At 46.4% G+C, this 20,590-nt stretch overlaps 1 protein-coding gene and 1 long non-coding RNA gene across 4 annotated transcripts; one reads left to right on the top strand and one right to left on the bottom strand.

The window, feature by feature from the left end:
• Positions 1-187: 187 nt before the first annotated feature.
• On the bottom strand, positions 188-12,825 carry LOC309443695. The gene is made up of 4 exons (XR_014184844.1): positions 11,956-12,825; positions 7,081-7,231; positions 4,598-6,397; positions 188-597 (listed from the first exon to the last, which is right to left on the bottom strand). It is a non-coding gene; the product is annotated as an uncharacterized lncRNA (long non-coding RNA).
• Positions 7,377-14,870, top strand: LOC309443409 (endonuclease domain-containing 1 protein-like). Of its 3 annotated transcripts, none has more exons than XM_082060331.1 (4): positions 7,377-7,556; positions 10,662-10,982; positions 13,159-13,734; positions 13,956-14,870. In XM_082060331.1, exons 2-3 carry the CDS (start codon positions 10,698-10,700, stop codon positions 13,702-13,704), a joined length of 831 nt encoding a protein of 276 aa, XP_081916457.1. In that variant the 5' UTR covers positions 7,377-7,556; positions 10,662-10,697; the 3' UTR covers positions 13,705-13,734; positions 13,956-14,870. The 3 variants fall into 3 exon arrangements, with proteins under 3 accessions (XP_081916457.1, XP_081916458.1, XP_081916456.1); XM_082060332.1 differs by having other exon boundaries at positions 13,159-13,725; positions 13,947-14,870; XM_082060330.1 differs by having other exon boundaries at positions 7,379-7,556; positions 13,159-14,869.
• The last annotated feature ends 5,720 nt before the right edge of the window (positions 14,871-20,590 follow it).

Genomic DNA, 20,590 nt, shown 5'->3' on the forward strand with positions numbered 1-20,590 from the left:
GACCAGCAGGCTGTTTGCTTATGCTCTCTTAAACACAGATCCTAACTTAGTTTGTTGAATGATCTCTTAAGATCAGCCTCCTAATGACATTTTAGTACTTAATACCCAGTGTTTTTATCACCTTCCCGTAACCTAAGTGTTGTGTCTGAATCCTTTTATCACAAATACATTCAGGAATCAGTGAGCGTGAGCGCTGAGCAGGATTTATGAATGAAGGTTCTCTTTTGTTAGAAGAAAGGATTTTTCAGCAGTGGCAAGAAAGGCACAAAATAAAAAATGACAAAACACATAGTTAAGATTATACTTAACGGAAATAAGGTCTCTCCTGGCAGCTTCAGCATCCCAGAGGGTTTTGTCTTAAATCGTAACTTCTGTCTCTTGAACAGACGGTGATGCGTGTATTTCAGCAGGATCTGCCACCCTCCTATGATGCAGCATTATCACGTCTCCTCGGGCTAGAGGCAGCGAGCACTGAACGACAAGAGCTGACATCTTCAGACGTGAAGTGATGGTCAGGGTTGCCCACCGTGGACAGCTGGCTCTTCCTGCCATGCCACATATTTCTTCATGAAAAGGGTTGCCAAGGAGTCACCATCCCTGGACAGGTTTAAAAGACACATAGATGGGGTTCTTAGGGACATGGTTTAGTGCCAGTGTTGGGTTAATGGTTGGACCTGATGATCTTGACAGTTTCTTCCAACCAAAATGATTTTATGATTCTATCCACAGGGTTCAGAGGATGTCAAGTCTGGCAGAGATGACCAAGGCACAACCCTTGAGCAAAGGGGCTGCTCTTCCTGATCAGCAATGAGCCTCCTCCTCTGGAGTTTGGTCTGACACATTTCCGCTCACAATCAACAACCTCATTTCGATACAGAACGAGACACCAGACTGACTGGAAATCTTCGTGTTGACGTAACTGCTAATTACCCGTGGCATAATTAATGTGCCTGTGTTTATTGCAGAGAGGGCCATCCTGGGGCTCTGGAATGGTTGAAGGGCAGTTCTCATGGTGGGCAATTTTGGCTAGCAGAGGAACCGGGTTGGTGCAGAGACTGTTGGACACCATCAGTCTCTCCTTGTGGGGGGAGATGAGCTGATGGGGTCTCCTCTGGTTCGTGTCTATCCCCCAGAGCAGTCTGAACCACCGATCTGGAAACGTGCCCTCCTCTTGGCTTGCTGAGGTATGTGGTGTGGGTTTTTGTGGCTTTGGGCTGTAGAAATACTTTATTGTACAACTCTTAGAGAAGCTGGCCATCTACTATTGTAATTTTCCAGACAATAGCTTGAGTGTGTTGCCACAGGGGAGGAGCGGAGAAGATGTGAGATGCATCTGCCATGGGGTCATAGAAATGTCAATTGCAAACATCAGCTGGATGACTCTAATTCAACCTCCTGCCTGAGGCAGAAGCACTGTCAGCTCTAGGCTGGCTTAGCTGTGGTTTCATCCAGCTAATCCCTGACTCACCTCCCCAATTCACCATTTGTCATTTCCCAACAACCTGTTGCAGTGCTGTACTACCTGCCTAGAGACATTTTTTTATCCTGCTGTCCAACCTGCACCTCTGTGGCTGCTGCACTTTGTTATTGTGTCTGGCTCTACCATAACAAGCTTGACTTTGTTATCTTTGCCCTTCTAAGGAACTGTTGGGTTGTCCTTCAACCTCCCTTTGCCAACCTCAACAAGCCTGAATCCCTCAACCTGTTTTCCTAAGACATGTGCTACACAACTCTGATCACCTCAAATCTCGTGGCAGCTTCATAGCAGCCAAGTCTAAACAGGGTTTGGGAGTCCATGTGCATGGTGAAATCTGGGACCTAATACATAAATATTAACCAGGAAAATAAATCAAAGGAGGCTTGATAAACAGTTTATATTAATAAGTAAAATATTTTATCCTCTTTAAAATATACCTGGATGAAACCACAGCATGGATTAGTTTCCATACAGACCAGTCTGTTCATGAAATCAAGGCACAGTTGTTAGTGTTGCTACAGCTCATGGAGAAGTGTGCTTCTGTCACTGCGTGGTGGAAAGAAGGAAATCCCACGTATTGAGGCTCCAGAGTTGTTTTAATGCCTTGGGGATTCTGTTTTACCTGAGGAACGACTGCAGGGTGTGAGTTATTTTCCAGTCCAACCTACTGGCCTTTGATTTCCCTTGCTGTCAATAAGTCAACCAGAGCAGCGCCTCAGCTTGGTGCTGCTGCTTCTCTCCAGATAAAGGTTGCACCTTGCTGGAGGTGAGTGACCTGCTGCCTGTAAAGGTGAGCAAAGCCTGGAGGGGGGCAATGGGACGCGCTCCAAGCTTGCAGGCCAAGTGCATTTTCTCACCAAATCATTGTGACAGGCTGTGCTGAAAGCTGCGGTTGACTATTTCAGGTATAGCAGCAAAGCCACAGTGCTGATAGGTTGAATAAGGGAGCCATTGAGGAAGGAAAAAATCAAAGGATGGGCAAAAGGGGTCTCAGGAGCTCCAGAAAAATGCAAAAAGACAGATTCCAGATCTGTCTAGAGCTCCCCTTTGTTCTAAGCTTTCATAACCCAGGCCGTCCAAGGAGGCATTGCTGGGAAGGTTTAGTCAGGAGTGATCCGTGCTTACTGACCCAGAATCACACAGAATCACAAGATGGTTGGGGTTGGAAGGGACCTCTGGAGATCATCCAGTCCAACCCCCCTGCTAACGCAGGGTCACCAGAGCAGATCACACAGGAAGGTGTCCAGGTGGGTTTGAATGTGTCCAGAGAAGGAGACTCCACAGCCTCTCTGGGCAGCCTGGGCCAGGCTCTGGCACCTCAAAGTAAAGAAGTTTCTCCTCATATTCAGATGGAACCTCCTGTGCTTCAGTCTGTGCCCGTTGCCCCTCATCCTATTGCTGGGCACCACTGAAAGGAGTCTGGACCATCCTCTTGACACCCAAATGTGTGTGGTCCCTCCTTTTCTTCTCATGAGCACACATCTCCTCCACCCTGACAGCCCAGCCCTGACCTCACTGGCAGGATTTCCCTATTGATTCAATACTCACCCTTTTTAGTGCAGCACCATAAAATCAGCAAGAAGCCAGTCCTCCCCACCCTGAGTCATGGGGTTGGGATTCTTGAACTTTGAGCAAACCATTTTTTTTCTGTGGGGAAACCTGTCTGTCTGACATAACCTCGACTGCATCTTCAACCACTTCTAGTCCACAAAATGTGTTAAGAGGCAGAGGTTCTCTGCTGATTTTCGTACCACGGTGCATGAAACGAGCTTATATCTGGGTACATGGGAAAGAGCTGCTTCAAAACCTGGAGACGTGACCCCAGTGGTGGTGTGACTTGGCCTCCAATGCTTATCCAGATACACCCCAAAACCAGAGTCACTAAGAGAGGGGGTGGATTCATTGGGCAAGGTTTTTAAGTATCTTAAAGTCAGACAGCTGTGACCAAGCTATGAGCTTTGACTGCCTTTATACGCAACAAAGAAATAAACACTCTAATTTGAACTATTCACAGTTTTACATTTGCTTAATTTGGGCTAACATGAACGCGTCTCTGAAGACGTTTTTCTCTCCAATGACTATAAAGGGCAGGTTTGGAAATATGTTTTTCACATGCCTGAGTTAGGATGAATGAATCCTATACAGAGAGATTTGGGGGGTGCGTATCTGTTATTATTTTTTTTCCTTTGTGAGATTTTCGTGTAAGATTATTTTAAGATTTCCATGTGTCACGAGATAGGTACAAACACAGCGTTCTTATTTTCCTTCTACATCAATATTACATCTTTTAGCCATCTTTAGCGAATTTCCTGGGTTTTCCTCACTGTTATCTCTTAATCCATCAACATCCGACCCACAGAATTCCTGGTGTGCATCTGTGGCGGGGGGTTCAGTTATTGCCTAACCCTCCCCAGCAGAGCCCGTGCTGCTGCCTGAGAATCAGGAAGTGAAAATAACAGACTAATTTTTATTCTCCGAAGGAAAACAAAACCAAAAGAGCGAAAGTAACCACAGGCAACCCGGCAGCTCTTGGCTGGTGAATATTAGTGGCAGGGTGATGCTTCGCAGGTGACAAGGACACATCACTGTCACCTAAGTGTTACCTGGTCTGCACGCACAGGGACCATGGCACACAGTCTCGTGGAGCGGGTATAACTAAAGTTATCAAATCACATGCCAGCTCTTTCAGCTGAACTCTAATACCTTAAAAACACTGCTTGATCCTGATGGGGAAAGGATGGATTGAACACATTTGACTCCAAAATTCAAGGATTGCAATAAGTCAGCATTCAGGTTGTTGCATAGAAGAACAGCTCAAGGTGAATAGATTAAAACCAATAATATACACCTGTTCTCCTTGAAGGGATTAGGCAGCCTAGTAAATCTTTCACATCCTTACCTCTTTCTGGAATTTTCTTCATAAGTGTGATACTATTTACATGGCCTTGGACAAGGGTTGTGTTGTTCGCATGGGAGATGGGCCATATTTCTTAACAGAGACCTGCTTTGAGACCACTCCTAGGGCACCGTGGGGAGACAGGAGAAGCAGCTGCTGCCTCTGATGGGCACCACAGTCAGTTTTTCAACCCTCATTTGAAGCTCATGCTCACTTGAACATACCTGGCACAGGGGGAGGGTGATACGTTCATGTCTCAGCATCCTGGTTGTCACAAAAGAGTGTGCTGGCCCTGGGGCGTCTGCATGCCCAGTCTGCCCTCGCTTACATTAGCAGAGCATCTCCCAAAAAGAGGTGACACATGGGTCATATCCAGTCTCTAAGCATCTTCATGTCCCGCCCGTGGCCATGGGATACCAGGATCTTTGCTGCCCTCTCAGGATAACAGCCCAGAACAACATACACCTCCTCGATTCACATATCCAAGCGATGTTTCTCTTCCTTACATTTTGGTTTCTCATGCCCATTTGGCTTCTGCTGCTGTGATTTGCTTCTTCCTGAAGACCTGCTCTGCTCAATCTGCTTAGCATCTCTTTGGTGATTCATTTGCTTCTTCCATGGCGACCGAAGACTCAAGAGAAGGCTTTTGTGGCACATTTTCTGCAGTAGAAATAGTGCCCTCCTCTGACACTCCTGGTTCAAAATCCCATTTTCCCTGCACTAGTCATAAGAGGTATTTGTATTTCCCTGCATTTGGATGGGTGCCTCATAATTTTCCCTGCTGTGAGCAGGAGGTTGGACTGGGGTCGTTAACATCTGATAGAGAGAAAACTGAGGTAGACATCAGGAGAACATCTTAATGAAGAAGCCACATCTGGACTTTGATAGACTTTCCCTAGGAAAGTCCTGCAAGTCCTTTTTCTTTTCAACCACAAAGTGGAAAAAACAGTGGAAGTACTTAATCTACAAATGTCTGGGCTCCCAGCTAGGAGAAGATTGGAGAATCCAATAGGATTTTTCCATCTCTGACCTTTACAAGTTGAAGAAATGAAAGTTTGTCTTACAGGACAGGCCACATGGGAGCTGGCGTGCAGGAGAGCTCAGTCAACACCAGCCACATCACCTTTCCACCCAGAAAGTACCCAGCTCTGGACAACACGTAGGCACTGCCTACACTGACCTGGAAGGCAGAATAGCGCCAGATATTAAGCATTAGAGCAGAGTCTTTATAAAAATCAGTGAAATGCAAAGCATGACCTCCTAGACCAGGATGAGAGGTTCATTCTCCTGGTTATTTCACCAACTTGTTGCAGTTTTCCTGGACTGTTACTTGTATTTTAGACACAGTACATTTTTCGATACACTCACGAAATTTTGTCCAGATCAGTTAAAACTCTGAACAAGTGGAAGACTTCAGCTTCGTTTGCACTCGTCATTTGTTCACAACTGAATTGGAATAATTTTCCTCCACTTCCAAAAGAAAAGTGCCCACGAAGGGATTTTAAACAGTTTCACTGGTCCACTGCACGAGTTAACCCAGGTTAGCTTGTTTTTTGAAGCAAGTTACATGGAAAAAACTTCTTGTTATCCAAGGCTGGCTTGCAGTGAATTGCTTTGTGTGGGATTTTCACCATCAGGCCTTTTGGAGTCTTGATCTATGTTTCCATTGCATTTTTTGATATCACAGCTGGGTACTGATTGTGCTACTGCTATCTGCTGGGGCTGCTTCCTGTTTCACTGTGGGTATTTTAAGTCCTTTTTGAAAAAAAAAAATCTCTTTATATAATGATTTTTTGTGAGTGACAGCGCTCCAAACACGACCTGATACTTTACTGTGTTAAAAGCAGAGGACCAACAAGGATTGCCTGGACATCAAGCTCAGCACTTTGCTATTCTTCTTCAGAAATGTCCATCAAATGCTGCTTTGAGCTAGAATCCTAGAATCCCATTGCTCAAACACCTTGAGACGAGCTTCCAAGAGCCAAGCTCTTGCACTGACACAATGTGCTATAGCAAGATCAGACCTGGAGGGTGAGGACAGAGATCAAGGTGTGAAATCCAGTGCTTCCCACTAATGGTTTGACTGGGGTGCAGGAGCGATCATTTACTAGATCAGAGAAACTGAACCCTTGGGCTTCAGAGATATGTAGGATAAGACGCAGCATGTGGCCTGGGGACTAGGGCTCTGTATTTCTATAAAATTCAAGATAAAATGCTCATTGTCTCTGCAGTTTTTAATGAACATTTGTACAAAATGTTGCTTTAAACTCTGCCCCAATGTGCAGCTCAGGGCAAGGGACCCTTCTTGGAGTCCCTGACTTTTGTCATACCCATTTCTGATGATTCTTGGTCACTATAAATAACAACCTTTAGGCCCATTTCCACCCCACTGATAATATAGGAAGTCAGCATCTTTCCTCCAGCCATCCAGAGACCATTCCCTCTGCAATGTGAGGACAACACAGCCTACCAAACCTATTTTTTCTGTATTCATCCCGTCAAAACTCTTTTGCTCACTCCTAAGGGCAGAAAACCTGTGTCCAACACCCCTCCTTTCTGGGCAGACTGGGATCCCATTTGAACACGGGCTCAGCAGTGGCTGTAAAGCAGCAACAAGAGACCGAGCTGTGTCCCCAGGATGTGTAGGATGGTGTTAAATCAGTGCTGTTGTGAAGCGTTTGCAATCAGGCAAGGGGAAAATACATACACTGATCATATTAATTATATCCTGAGAGGCTGAAGAGCAGACTGTGAACATCTGTGTGTACTCAGAGACAGGCTGGTTGGTCTAATGCCACCAGAGATGGTTTGCTGGGCACAGAAACGCATGTAGGTGCTGTGAGAGCAGCAGCGGTGCCCTGTGGGGAATGAGGAAATGAAAGTCACCAGACACAGTTATTTGCTTTCGACACGTGATGATGCAAGTTGGTGAGCTTGGGAGAAATCCTGAGAAAACAGCAAACAGAAAATGCCACCCCATTTCTGGGCAGTCATGAACAAATCTCCCCTGAATAACAACAATGGGGACCCTCCCTTTTCTGTGAGTTTCCTCTTTTATGAGGAGGGGCAAAATTACGACAGGGTTTATATTGCAGAGGGACTCTTGAGGGCTCAGATGACCAGTTCTGCAGGGCAAAGAGTGAAACAACGGTTCAGCTGCCTGTTCTAAGACTCTACTTCAAGGTAAGTTCTGGCTCCTTTCTCACCACTGATGCCAGTATTTATTTTGAAGTATTTCCTTTACCTTCAGAACAAATACATCAAAGGTTGAGCTGCAGTTGCTGAGCTCTAATGTCCTCCCTCCAAGGAGAAAATGAGATCTTATACATACACTGTATTTTGCAGCTCTTTAACATTTTGTATTATAGAGGACAAGCACAGAAGGAATGACTTGAGAAAAAAACTCAAGGACAGAAAGGTAAACATCTGGAGAGTATGAAAGGGAGAGATGCAGAAGAGACTGGGAGAAGCTGGGGAACTGTCACCACATGAGCTGATCCCTGGTCTTTGAGAAAATAATAAAATCAGATGGGATCCAGGAAAAATTTCACTTTTGATGATGCTCAGATCAAAACCTGGAAGAAGGAATGCTGTTCCTAAATGAAGTAAACTACCCCACTACGACCTGATGCTCCCAGAAATTGATGCCCAAGATCCCATTAGATCTGAAGCCCTCAGCAGTGCTGGCAACCTATCCAGAAAAGTCACCAAAATGTGGTGGGATGCTCTGAAGTGGTGGCAGTGTTCCTGCTGCCCCCGCCACATGTTGGACCTGGTCAAGGATTCTTCAGGGAAACGATCCGCACAGGAAGCCTTGGGAAAAGGTGCACAAGGAAATGCCTGATGGTGAACTGAGATGTCTAATTGAACAAAAACACTTTCTGTCTTTGGTTTTTTGTTTGTTTTTAATTATTCATCTTGATGACTGGAATTTCTCCTGCCTTGGACATCTCTTTGAGAATGAGTTATTCCCTAGGATCCAGCAAGATCTTGGCCTAAGAGCCAACACCATTGGAACAGGCTGCCCAGGGCAGTGGTGGAGTCACCATCCCTGGAGGGGTTTGAAAGATGTGTAGATGAAGCTCTTAGGGACATGGTTTAGTGACAGTTGAGTTAATGGTTGGACTTGATGATCTTGAGAGTCTCTTCCGACCAAAATGATTCTATGATCACCTTATGAATTACTGCCTGTTGATTACAGAATGCACCAAGCAGATGGGAGTTGGGCTTGTACCCTCTGTCATGTGCAGCCTTGGGTAAAGGTAGATCCAAGGTCTTATTTTGGCCCGCTGACAGAGTCTGGCTCACAAATGCAGGGAAGACTTGATTCAAGGTTATCAGAAAAGCCATAAAACACTTTCCAGTTGCCAAGTCACCTGTAAAATTCACATCAAACTGTTGAATAAGGGAGAGGGGGAACTTATCGAGTACCATACCACCACCCATGACCTTGCAAAAGACCTCTGTAATAATGCAGCTCCTGGTTCCACCCCTGGACAAACTTACTTTAACCCCTTGAGAAATCTAACAACTCTGCTTTCCTAGAAAGCATATATAAACCACCCTAAGGTCACTGCCAGACTGTAGCAAAGACATTTGAAAATCCTCAACAGCTCTGGGGCTGTGAATAAAACATTTATGTGTCGCTCTTTCACACGGTAGGTTGGTTTCTATATATCTGATATTAAGTTAGTTGGGTATATTTTAAGCTTGTGGGGGGTGGTGATGCAAAAGAAGGACTTTTCAGTAAGTTTTCTGCCTGAGCTGGGGCAGATATGGTCATGCTCTGGGGAGTACTATAATGAACGACTTCTTGTGGTTCGCTTTTCTCAGTTTTCAGCTTACTGATCACCACATTCTTGATCCAGTACTAGTAATGAGACAAAGGACCAGATGTCTTGAGTCAGAGCAAGAGTATATCTAGTTCAGTATCCTGAATCCCGTGGAAATTAATAGATGAGGATCAGGGAAGAGAATAAGAGCAAATGTGCAAGGTGACTTTTCAAGCCCTCAGTAGCCTTCAGGTCAGACACTTGCCCAGCCAAAGGTGGGTTTTGTGCTTTAGATGCTATGACAGCTTTCTCTCCCATGAAACCTGTTAGCTGCTTGTCCTTCCTGCCTTTTTAAAATGCTAATTATTTTAAAACCACTCTGTCAAGTGTCTAGCAATGCAAATGGAAATGTCATTTCTATCCCCAAGCCTGCAATGCATCTGAAAGAAAATAATGCATTTCAGGCATCCCAGGGAATTTCTCAGCAGTTCCCTCTGAAAATAAAGATCTTGCTGGCTGCTGAAAAGCATGTCAACACCTGAGAAAGACAAAATAGGACCTGTTTCTGTTAAAGAAATAGAAATTCCTGTACAAGTGCTTTTTATTATGTAGGAAGAACAATCAGCAAAGCTAAAGATGCAGATCAGCCCCTTGGTATCTGCATTGCTGCAGCAGCAGCCACCGTGCTGATGAGATAGAGGTGTCCTGATCAGCTTGCTGCTGCCATCTGCTTGGCCTGTAAATTCTGTCCGTAAATTCATTGTTCAGGGTTGAACAACCATAAAATGCAAGCTGAGTAGAAGGACAAACACCTCCCGATGTCTGGGTGTAGGGACCTTAAGCTGGACCACTTTGTATTAAAAACCTGACCTAACTTTGGGGGACGCTAACCCTGCTGCGAGCACAGAGGAGTTATGGAAGAGCTGCATGTCTGTGTGGACACGGATGGGACTAGAGATGTGTAGGAAGCATCGCTGCTATTTCCTTTCCTAATCCTCCATGAAACTAAAGCCCAGCTCAGCATCGCAGGTGGCTGAGCAGAGTATGTGCCCGGCTACAGGTCCTCTGCAGTGGAAAGGTCCTCAGAGCAGAAGGGAGTGAGATGTAGGGGCTCCCAACCCCTGGTTGCTTCAGGCTTTTTTCTCCAGTGCCAATGCAAAAGCTGAGCTCTCGCCGAACACAAATCGGCTGGAAAAGGTGTCCTTGTCCCAACACCATGCTGCAGTTCTGAGAAGACTTTGCTGTGTGAGCTGATTAGACGCAGGGTGGGTTTGGATCCCTCCTTAGACAAGCCAAAGTCTCCCACTGCTACTGACTCTAGGCATCTGAAACTTATTTTAAATGTCATCCTTATTTCCCTGTTGATTTTTCCATATCCAGGAGGGCAGAAAGTTGTTCCCTCCTTGGTCTCTCACAGCCCCCCTCCTCTAACATCCATGTTCCACAAGCACAGAAGTGACTCCAGGCCATGATGAGCTTCCTCCAAGTTGAATGTCTCTCCTCGTTTTCCCTCCAGGTGAGCAAGAGCTCTTCACTTGAAATCCTCCCCGCGATGCTGCTGCTGCTGCTGCTGCAGGTCTCAGCGAGCTGCTTCTGGCTGGGACGCAGCGAGGTGGTGACATCCTTTGAACACTCATGCCCTCAGTTTTTCTTCCGGGGAATCCCCCCAAATGAAGCCCTGAAGCCAGAGAACCCAGCCTGGATCTGCCAGCGCTACCAGAACCACTATTACTTTGCCACCCTGTACGACAGGAACAGGCGGATCCCAGTGTATTCTGCTTACCTCTACCAGCCTGCATCTGGCACAAGACCCAAAACGTGGCTGGTTGAGCCCCAGGTAAGTGTCTTCTCTCATTGCACATCACCCTCCAGTCATTAAAACATCAACTGCAGCATTTAACCACACGCTTCTTTTTCCTCCCACCCCCATGCACATGCAAATGGACTCGCTGGATGGGATTCGTCTCATCTAGCTTCAAACACCTTAACCACACGGGGCCTCCAATGCATCTGAGACATCAGCAGGAGGATGAGTCATATCCTAAAAGTGCCCACTTTTCTGCATTGACCTCACAGGAGTATTAAGTCAAATTGCATTACATTATGTTACATTAATTTACATTACGTTAAGTCAGATGACCCCCCCTTCTCTGTCCCATGCTGCGGTGGGGGACCGAACAATGGGGAAAAGACATCCAATGGCAGTCAGATTTGAGGGACCAACTGTGCTGAGCTCTCATCTCCACCTGAGCTGTTTTACATTCCTGACAACTTATTTGCTCCCAGTTAAAGAGTGAATTTGGGTTTTTAAATGGCATGAAAGAAACTCCGAATTGAGTGAGATGACCCAGTGAAAACGTCTAGGCAGAGGCACTCAGCAATGAGAGCATTAGGTTAACACTGGGTGAGTTTATGGAGTGACATTTCAGGCAGTGGAAAGTGAGTAGGACCAGTATCAGCCAAGCCAGAAGTGCATGTTCTCCATCCACCTGCACTTGCCCCATCCTGCCATTGCCTCAGGCTTGGGTCAGAAGGGTCCACCAGACACACGGATCTCTGCAAACTATAGAGTCCACCCAAACATCCTTCTGACAAACCTCAGACCTTCAGTAGAAAAGACCATGCAAATTATGGAACAGAAGAAGAGGAAATTCAAGTGATTGCTAGGGATACATTAGCAGTAGGGAAATTAGGTGAAAATGAGCCATAGAAGGCAGCCATATGCCCTGTTCCAGAGGAAAGCTAAATATGTTTCCTTAAATAAGAAAAGAAAAATGTTATAGTTATGAAAAAAATGCACGTTTACTCACATGGACTCAAGCAACTAATTCGGTGTTGCACCTGCAGCCTCCAGATTTAGAGGGGACAAAAACTTCTGCCTCTTCTTCCCTGGACCATGTACCCAAGCCAGCTGCAAAATCTATGGTTTTTTTAATTGTCTTCAGAGGTCTTTTCATGGTATTTTGTCTTCCTAAGTCTCTTGGGGGATTTTGAGCTCCCTCAAGAGGCTGATCATTTCTAACTTATTTTCACTGATGCTGCAGAAGGAACGTATCTGTGCTCCCTTGCACAGATCAGCTCTGAGACACATTAGCACTGCACTACCAGATCCCACTTCCATTGAGGTATTTTTGCTTACTGAGCAAAAAAGTTTCATCCTCACAATGAGCTAAAGCCCAACACATTTCCCTGTGGGCTCCACAGCTCTTCTCCTCATCCTCTTCCCATCCTGTCCACCTTCAAGGACTCCCTAAAACACCCATCCTTCAAAGAGGATATCTGTCCACTTGTTTTCTCTAAGCTTGTAAAACTCTACAGTGCTGACAGATTGCATTAAAATAGGCAGGAAAACCTTTCATGGAGACTGTGGAAATGGGGCTGAATGGAGCAAAGACCAGGGCTGATGACAATGTGATTAGATGCAGGTGATGAAGGTTGGATGTGATTAATTAGAATGGGAGGAACATGGGAGAGCTCTGGGTAGATGTAAGATGTGAAGAAGGGAGGAACGAGAACCAGATGTGACAGGGGAGATGTCTCACCAAAGTCACCTTTCAAACCTGAGAGTGGAAAATGCTCATTGTCTCGTGTGGCCACCCACACTCCCAGCTCAGGCTGGATTTTAAAGGTCACAAGTCAAATCGAGAGCAGTCAAATTCTGAGCTTTATGTATTTTTTTCTCTCTTGTGTTTGTCGAGGAGGGGCAGCTTTACGATTTCTGTCTGATTCATGCATTTTCATACACTGAGATGACAAAAAACGGGTGCTCAGCACCCAGAGACTTCTGCTCCAGGGAAACCTGCTACATTCCCCATCCCTGGAGACATCCCAGGCCAGGCTGGACGGGGCTCTGAGCAACCTGAGCTGGTGAAGATGTCCCTGCTTATGGCTGGGTTTGGACTAGATGACCTATGAAGTTCCCTTCCCACCCAAACTATGCTATTAATTCTATGATTTTTATGATTGCTCGTGTCCTCAATACTAACAGTTTTTTCTTGTCTTTACCTATCAAGCTGATGGGTCCAACTTATCCCAAAACTATGGAAAAAGAGCGGACCCTCTTAAATAATTTTGGCGTCAGCTTAGATCAGCTCAGTGAGAGCCAGGCTGTCCTCCAAGACTACAAGAACCTGACGGGTTTGAACCGTGGCCATTTGAACCCCAGCGGCCAGCACTCCGACTTCAGCAGCAGGACGGCCACCTTCACCCTCACCAACATAGTTCCCCAGAATGAGAAACTGAACGGCGGTGCCTGGAACAACTACGAGCAGCAAACGATGATGAGGAGGACCCAGGGATGCAACACCACCTATGTCGTCACGGGTGCCGTGCCTGGGAACAACTATATCGCCAAAGGGAGGGTTAATATACCCAGCTACCTCTGGTCAAGTGCCTGCTGTGAGGTGGACACCCACCGCAGGAAATCTTGGGCAGTCATTGCTGAGAATGACAAGAACGAGGTCCAGGTCCTCACACTGGGGGAGCTGGAGGATATGTTGACCCAGATCTATGGGAGGAAGCAGGTTTCTCTGTTTAACAGCAACTGTCCTCGGGAATAAGCCCCACTTCACTTCCCAGGTGTAAAAGGCTCAGGAGCTTTCACCACATGCCCTACACAGTGTCTGTCCTCCTTCCTTCTCTAGCGGTTTTCCAGCTCTGTCTCTCAGAGCACCTTCTCTAATAAAAGGGAGAAAGAGCTCAGCAGAACCTCCAGCTGGTTTGCTTTTCTGCCCACCCTTGGAGGGACCTCTGAGGAAGGAGTCTTTGCTCTGTCTGCTCTGGAGGGCCAGTTGAACAGCAGTCCGTGGGGAGGGAAATCAGAGCTTGTCACTGAGATGAGAGGGGCTTTGCCTTTTTCTCCCTTTTTCTCCATGCCCATTTACAGATCATAGTTCTTTCCTCTCCTCTTTAGACATCACTGATAATGTGATGCTGACTTGTCCCTGACCTCCTCAGGAAGGGTGTGAGTCTAGGGTTGTTCAGGTTGCCCCAAGAGTTTGGAGTCTCTATCTTTTGAGAAACTCAAAACCCAATTGGACGTGGTCCTGGAAAACCTGACTAGAGGATCTCAAGATTTCCCTCCCAATCTCAGAAATTCAGTGATTCATCCTGGGACAAGGAAAGCAAAGAGAATTGCTGAGAGTCTGTAAGAATTATCCTACAAGTACATTCTGCCCAACCGAGCCAGTGAACACAGCAAAGCATAAAGAGAGGGAGGAAAGTGGAAAGAGGGAAGACAACTAAGCATAGGAGGAACATCCCAGCTCCCTTGAAGTCTGTAGATAGGTAAAACAAGGAGAAGGAAGGAAATAAATAAATCATTAGGTTCCTGATCCCTAAACTTATACAAAGACAATGCTTATGTAAATTTGCTAGCAGATTTTTGTTTGCTTGCTTTTGGACCACGCACCTTGAGAGCAGGCGCTGAGGTACCAGACTGCCAGGCTTGGGCATCAGGCATACAGCAGGCTTTGATAAAGATAAATTTCTGTGATACACGGGTGCGATATTTCCATTCTCTGCTCTGTCTCGGCACCTTTTCTGCAGATCTATGTATAATTGATTTCGTGAAATGTATTCAATGGGTGTAAAAGATCAATGTATGCTATATAATTTATGTCCTGAATAGTTTACAACGTAAATTATTTGCTACAATGCTGTATCATAGGGTCACCTTATATATAAATCAGAAGTTTCTTCCCACTGAAATTTTGACTACTAGTAATGCCTTTAGTAACTGCAGCATCCTTGCAGGAGGTAGGCTGTCCAAATCCAACCTGAAGGTGCCATAACACCTAGAAAAGTGTCACCATCAGACTCTGGTTACGTTTCCTATGAAAGTGCATGAACAAAGTGGATCGTGTTGTAAATGGCTCACACAAATGGTCTCACTTCAGAGATACCAGCTTGAGCCTGAACTTCTCAGCTCAGGAGTGGTTCGTCAACATCCTGGGTCTCATCACTCACCCAGGACAAACCTCTTTGGAAGATGCACAGAGACATGGGGTGGGACTCAGGTGCAGAGTCAGACACCTACATGCAGGTGTCTCCATATACACTGGGTGTCTGAGCTCTGATTGCAGCCAGCAGAGACCCAAGCACAGTTCAGCTCCATAAATAGAGATATCCTGAGCCACTTGAGTTGTGCAGAGGTATGCAAGACATCCAGTGGGGCTGGCTGAGCTGCTGCAGGTGCTGGAGACACCTGCACCCACCTGGGCCAGCAACCAGAGGCCAGGGAAGTTCCCTAAGGGCATCTTCTGTGGCTCTGGACACCTGAGCACAGGCAACCAGATCCCACCACAGGATAATACCAGGGCAGTGCCTGGTAGCATCATGGACTTCTGTTCCTGTTGTCTCCAGGTCTCAGGTCCCCTGCCCTGATGGATTTTTCCTTGTTGGTTCAAATGCTGACAAGAGCCACTGATAGGGTGGAACCATCGGTGTTATTACAGGTTGAGGAACCTCTGCAAACACCTCTGGGGTTGCTCATGGGGCATCTTCTGACTTGCTCAACCACCTTCTCATGCCTTATGGGGCCTGAAACCACACTCATCCTCACCACTGCCACCCCCACTTCCCAGGCTCTGCTGGAATCCCCCACTCCCTGACCATCCCCATGAGTCACCCCTCCATCAGCTCCCTGGGTTCACCCCAGGACCTTTTCCCCTGGCAGTACCCAGAAATGCCCTCCCCTCCACAGCAAGCATGTGAAAAATGCATGGGAAGCACAAAAAACCCCCAAAAAGAATCAGTTTGGAGGCTGCCTTCCAGCAGATATCAGGGGTGCTTCACACAGCACCCCAGCTTGAAGCTGAGAAGAGATGCTGCCCAAGCATCATGGTCCCCAGCTCCAGGAGCATCCTCCCGGGCAGCCTTCATACATGATTTACTCTGGTTTCTGCTGCTCCTGGTTATGAACGGAGAATAAGGACACAGCCCTTTGGTGAGCCCACAGCTGTGCATCACGCTTGTGCCCCTGGTGGGATGGGAAGCTCCTCTGTCTGCTGGGAAGAGACAACTGCACTGAGACGGGAAGGTAAATTCAGAGTTTGCTCTCTGTCTGTCTGTCTTTGGGGAGAGCTCTGGGCACTAGTGGGTGGCTGGGGTTTTAGACAGAAAGGAAACATGATTTTGCCCAGGAGATGCAAGGGGATGCTGAGCTAATCCCATTAACCTGTGGTTTATTGCATTACCCGCTTGAGTTGTCTGAACGGCCATGCAGCTTGCTGAGGGCCCTGCCACTGGCTAAGCTCACTTCACTGCGAAGGGCTGGGTCATGAAGATTGCTTAGTCCTTTTCCAAGAACACGGATGGTTCAAGTTCTTTGAACTGAACAACGTTGTCACATCCTGTCCCCCTGCTCGTCCCCCCAAAAAGGAAGGAAACAGGAAAATCAAAAGAGTGTCATCATCTGGCTTGAGAAAGCAGTTCGGCAAAGTGCCTTTGATACATCCAGATACTGAGCAGCTGTAACATTTTGCAATATGCTTATTTGTAAAGTTCTCCAGGATCACCTCTGGCTAACACATGGGGAAGGTAGGCTGGGAGCACCTTATTGGGGCTTTGCCATCTCGTGGACAAAGGAGATGCCATCTCCATCTGCTGGGTCAAACACACCAAGGCTATTGGATTTCCCTGTCATCTCTTTTGTGTAGCCAGTAAATTATAGAATCATTTTGGTTGAAAAAGACACTCCAGATCTTCGAGTCCAACCATTAACCCAACACTGACACTAAACCATGTCCCTAAGAACCTCATCTATGTGCCTTTTAAACTCCTCCAGGGATGGTGACTCCACCACTGCCCTGGGCAGCCTGTTCCAATGCCCGACAGCCCTTTCTGGGAAGAAATTGTTCCCAAGATCCAGTCTAAACCTCCCCCAGTGCAACTTGAGGCTGTTTCCTCTGCTCCTGGCGCTTGTTCCTGGGGAGCAGAGCCCGACCCCCCCTGGCTCCAAGCTCCTTTCAGGCAGTTCAGAGATCAGAAGGTCTCCCCTCAGCTCCTGTTCTCCAGCTGAACCCCCCAGGTCCCTCATCCGCTCCCATCACACTTGTGCTCCAGCCCCTCACCAGCTCCGTTCCCTTCTCTCAACTCGCTCCAGCACCTCAAGGGCTTTCTTGGCATGAGGGGCCCAAAACTGATCCCAGGATTCAAGGCGCATGGTTCTGAGTGAAACACGTGCTTTTTTTGTGACACTTCCAATCTGATCTCCTGGCTGGGTGTCCCAGGGGAGTGAACATCTCTTCATCTCACCCTGCAGGGACAGGCTCTTTCCTGGGAAATGAGGCTCAAAGCCATGAGGGTCCTTCCTGACTCTCACAGGAGGTCCTACTGGGAATTCCCTCTCTTCAGTTAAATTCAGATCTATAAAAATGAAAAAAATGTTCTATTTGCATTAACCTAACTCCTTTACCTTGCTGGGAGCTACTAGAAGAGAGGAATGTTCAGTTTATTGAAAAACAAACATCATTTCTATTTTCACATGTTATGCATTGTCATTTCAAGGTTAACAAATAGGCTGGAAAGCCTGGAGATTTGAAAAACAATTCTGCTTCTTGATTCTTCATGCAAGTATGCAAAATATTATTGTTAGCCAGTTAAATGGAGGAACAATGAATCATGGACCTTTGCAACTCTGCAGCATCTCCTGTCTGATCTTCAGTGTCCTTTCTGGGATCTAAGGGCTAAAAACATGATCAGCAACTCCTAGAGCAAAATCCAGAGTGGGATGAACAGAAGGGCACTGAATATAGGAACTAAAGGCTTGACACAGCTGAAAAGTCTGTTGAGAACTTATAAAAGGGGAACGACACCACCTAAACAACTGGATTGTTGAAGGTATTTGCATAGAGACAGGAAATGAGTAGATGGGGGAGACAAAAGCTTCCGTCAGACCAGACATAAACTGGGCTTGGAGGAAACCTTAAGCCTTGGAAAATTGGGATCTTAGATCTGATGTGGAAGAATTAACAGGATTTTAAAATGGGGAAGAGAGGAAAGAGGAAAAACATGTTCTGAGTTAACACTGCACATGCTGAGTTCACACTGAAAGGCTTTATGCCTTGTCTGTATGATTTTACACAGCTCCCAAGATATTTGCCAGGAACACCTTTTTTTGTTTCCACCTGCCATAATGGTATCAGTGAGATTAATATTTTCAGATCCAAGATGCCAGCTTCCCTGCTATGAACTAATGTTTGCTTTCAAAGTATCACGTTGGCTTCTGTAAAGTACTTACAATGTAAATTCGCACTCTGCTTCTGACAAATTGCACAACTGCAACTCTTTCAGCAGGTACGTTGCCTGAATCTAATCTCTCTTTGAGTAACCTGCTCACATTTTATTAGTTCAGTAAACGATGCCTTGTTTTAACACATTGCTACATGCATCAATGGTAAACAGTAATTTACTCCTGGGACTTTGAGATCTTACTCTGAGTGTTCAGAGCACTGGGCCAGAACCAAGACCAGTTTACAGAGTCACCTCAGTGCCACCATTTCCAATCCATAAAATGAAGATAGAATTATCTTCATTTTTCTGTGCACTGTGAGCTAAGGCTGAAAAGGAGAGTATTAAAACCTTCAGGTTCGTTATTTTTGTCTTAATCTGCCTTAAATCAGAACTTTACCAAAGATTGAGGGAGGTTGAGCAGCACAAAAACACAAAGAATTGGAGGAGAGAGAAACCTTTGGTTTTGAGCAGAGCGAGCTGGAAAACAGGACTACTTGTGCACAGGAAATTTTTGTCATTTCAAACTGTGGTTTCAGTCTGAATCAGAACAAAACCCCAAGAGTTTCCAAATTCCCCTTAAAATGGAAATTCTGAGAATTTCGGTCTGGAAATGCTGAAGCAGGGTGTTTCTGATACCCACCCCCTGCCCCAGACCTGCCGAACTAAATCAGCTTTCTCGTCATCTCACAGTGGTGCTGCCACCAGCTTCCCTGAGGAGGTGGGAGGTTTCCTGGGGACACCTACGGTGACATTGTCACCAGGAGCCTCTCTAAAGATCTGGGAGCTTTTGGTGCTGCTGGACTACTAGGGCATTGCACAGCCAGGTCCTGGCACCTACCCTGTGTCTGTAGGTGGTACATCATGGCACCACAGAATAGTTTGGGTTGGGAGGGATCTTCAAAGCTCACACACTGGTTGGGGTTGGAAGGGACCTCTGGAGATCATCCAGTCCAACCCACCTGCTAACACAGGGTCACCAGAGCAGATCACACAGGAATGTGTCCAGGTGGGTTTGAATGTCTCCAGAGAAGGAGACTCCACAACCTCCCTGGGCAGCCTGGGCCAGGCTCTGGCACCTCAAAGGAAACAAGTTTCTCCTCATGTTCAAATGGAACCTCCTGTGCTTCAGTCTGTGCCCGTTGCCCCTCATCCTGTCGTTGGGCACCACTGAACAGAGTCTGGTCCATCGTCTGACACCCATCCTGGAGATACTTATAACCATTGATGAGATCCCGTCTCTCAGTTTCTCTTCTCCAGCTCAACAGCCCCAGCTCTCTCAGTCTCTCCTCATCACAAAGATGCTCCAGACCCCTCAGCATCTTTGTGTCCCGACGCTGGACTCCTCCAGCAATTCCTTGTCCTTCTTAAGCTGGGGAGTCCAGAACTGGACACTGAACTCCAGATGTGGCCTCCCCAGGGCAGAACAGAGCAGGAGGAACAACCTCCCTTGACCTGCTGGTCACACTTTTCCTAACACACCCCAGGGACCATTGGCCTTCTTGGCCACAAGGGCACATTGGTCGACTCATGGTCGACCTGCTGTCGACCAGAACTCCCAAGTCCTTCTCAGCAGTGCTCATCTATTCCAACCCCCCAGATGGCTGAAGGGGCTGTGTTAGGAAGACATGAGAAGGTGGACCCTGTTGGCAAGGTAGAAGAACCAGTTTCATTTTTTGCCAAAAGCCCTAAAACCATTTATGCAGCATCAGTGCCAGAGCCCAGGCCCTGGAAAAGCACCACTCCACCCTGCAGCTTTAAAAGTAAAATCTAGTTAAAGAATATCTTTCCTGATTTTTTTTCTGCAGAAAGATTGGAAGGGAAAAGAATTAGAGAATCAGAGACCTGGAAATGACTGGTGGAGCTGGTGCTTGCTGGAGTCCTGAAGTCTTTGCTCAGATGCCTTTATATTCCATAGATGAGCACATATTTGCCCTGCCATGCTGTTATTCCTACAGAAAATATAAAAATCAATCTAGAAAATGTGTAGGTAGCTGCAGTGTTAAGGTCTTCACTGGGCGGCAGGTCTGTACTGTTTCACCACCTCCTTGCACTCTCACTCTTGCCTTATATCTACTGCCAAAATTGCCTAAGACAAGGGCTATTTTGGGGCACTGAGCAGTACCTGTGCATAATCTTCTGACCTGTTACTAGTTTTTATTTGTCATTGCAATCAAAAAAAAAAAAGCTTAAATTTAAACTCAAAGAATTATT

Source organism: Streptopelia decaocto (genome assembly GCF_964273445.1).
Source record: "Streptopelia decaocto genome assembly, chromosome: 1".
Lineage (NCBI taxonomy): Eukaryota > Metazoa > Chordata > Aves > Columbiformes > Columbidae > Streptopelia > Streptopelia decaocto.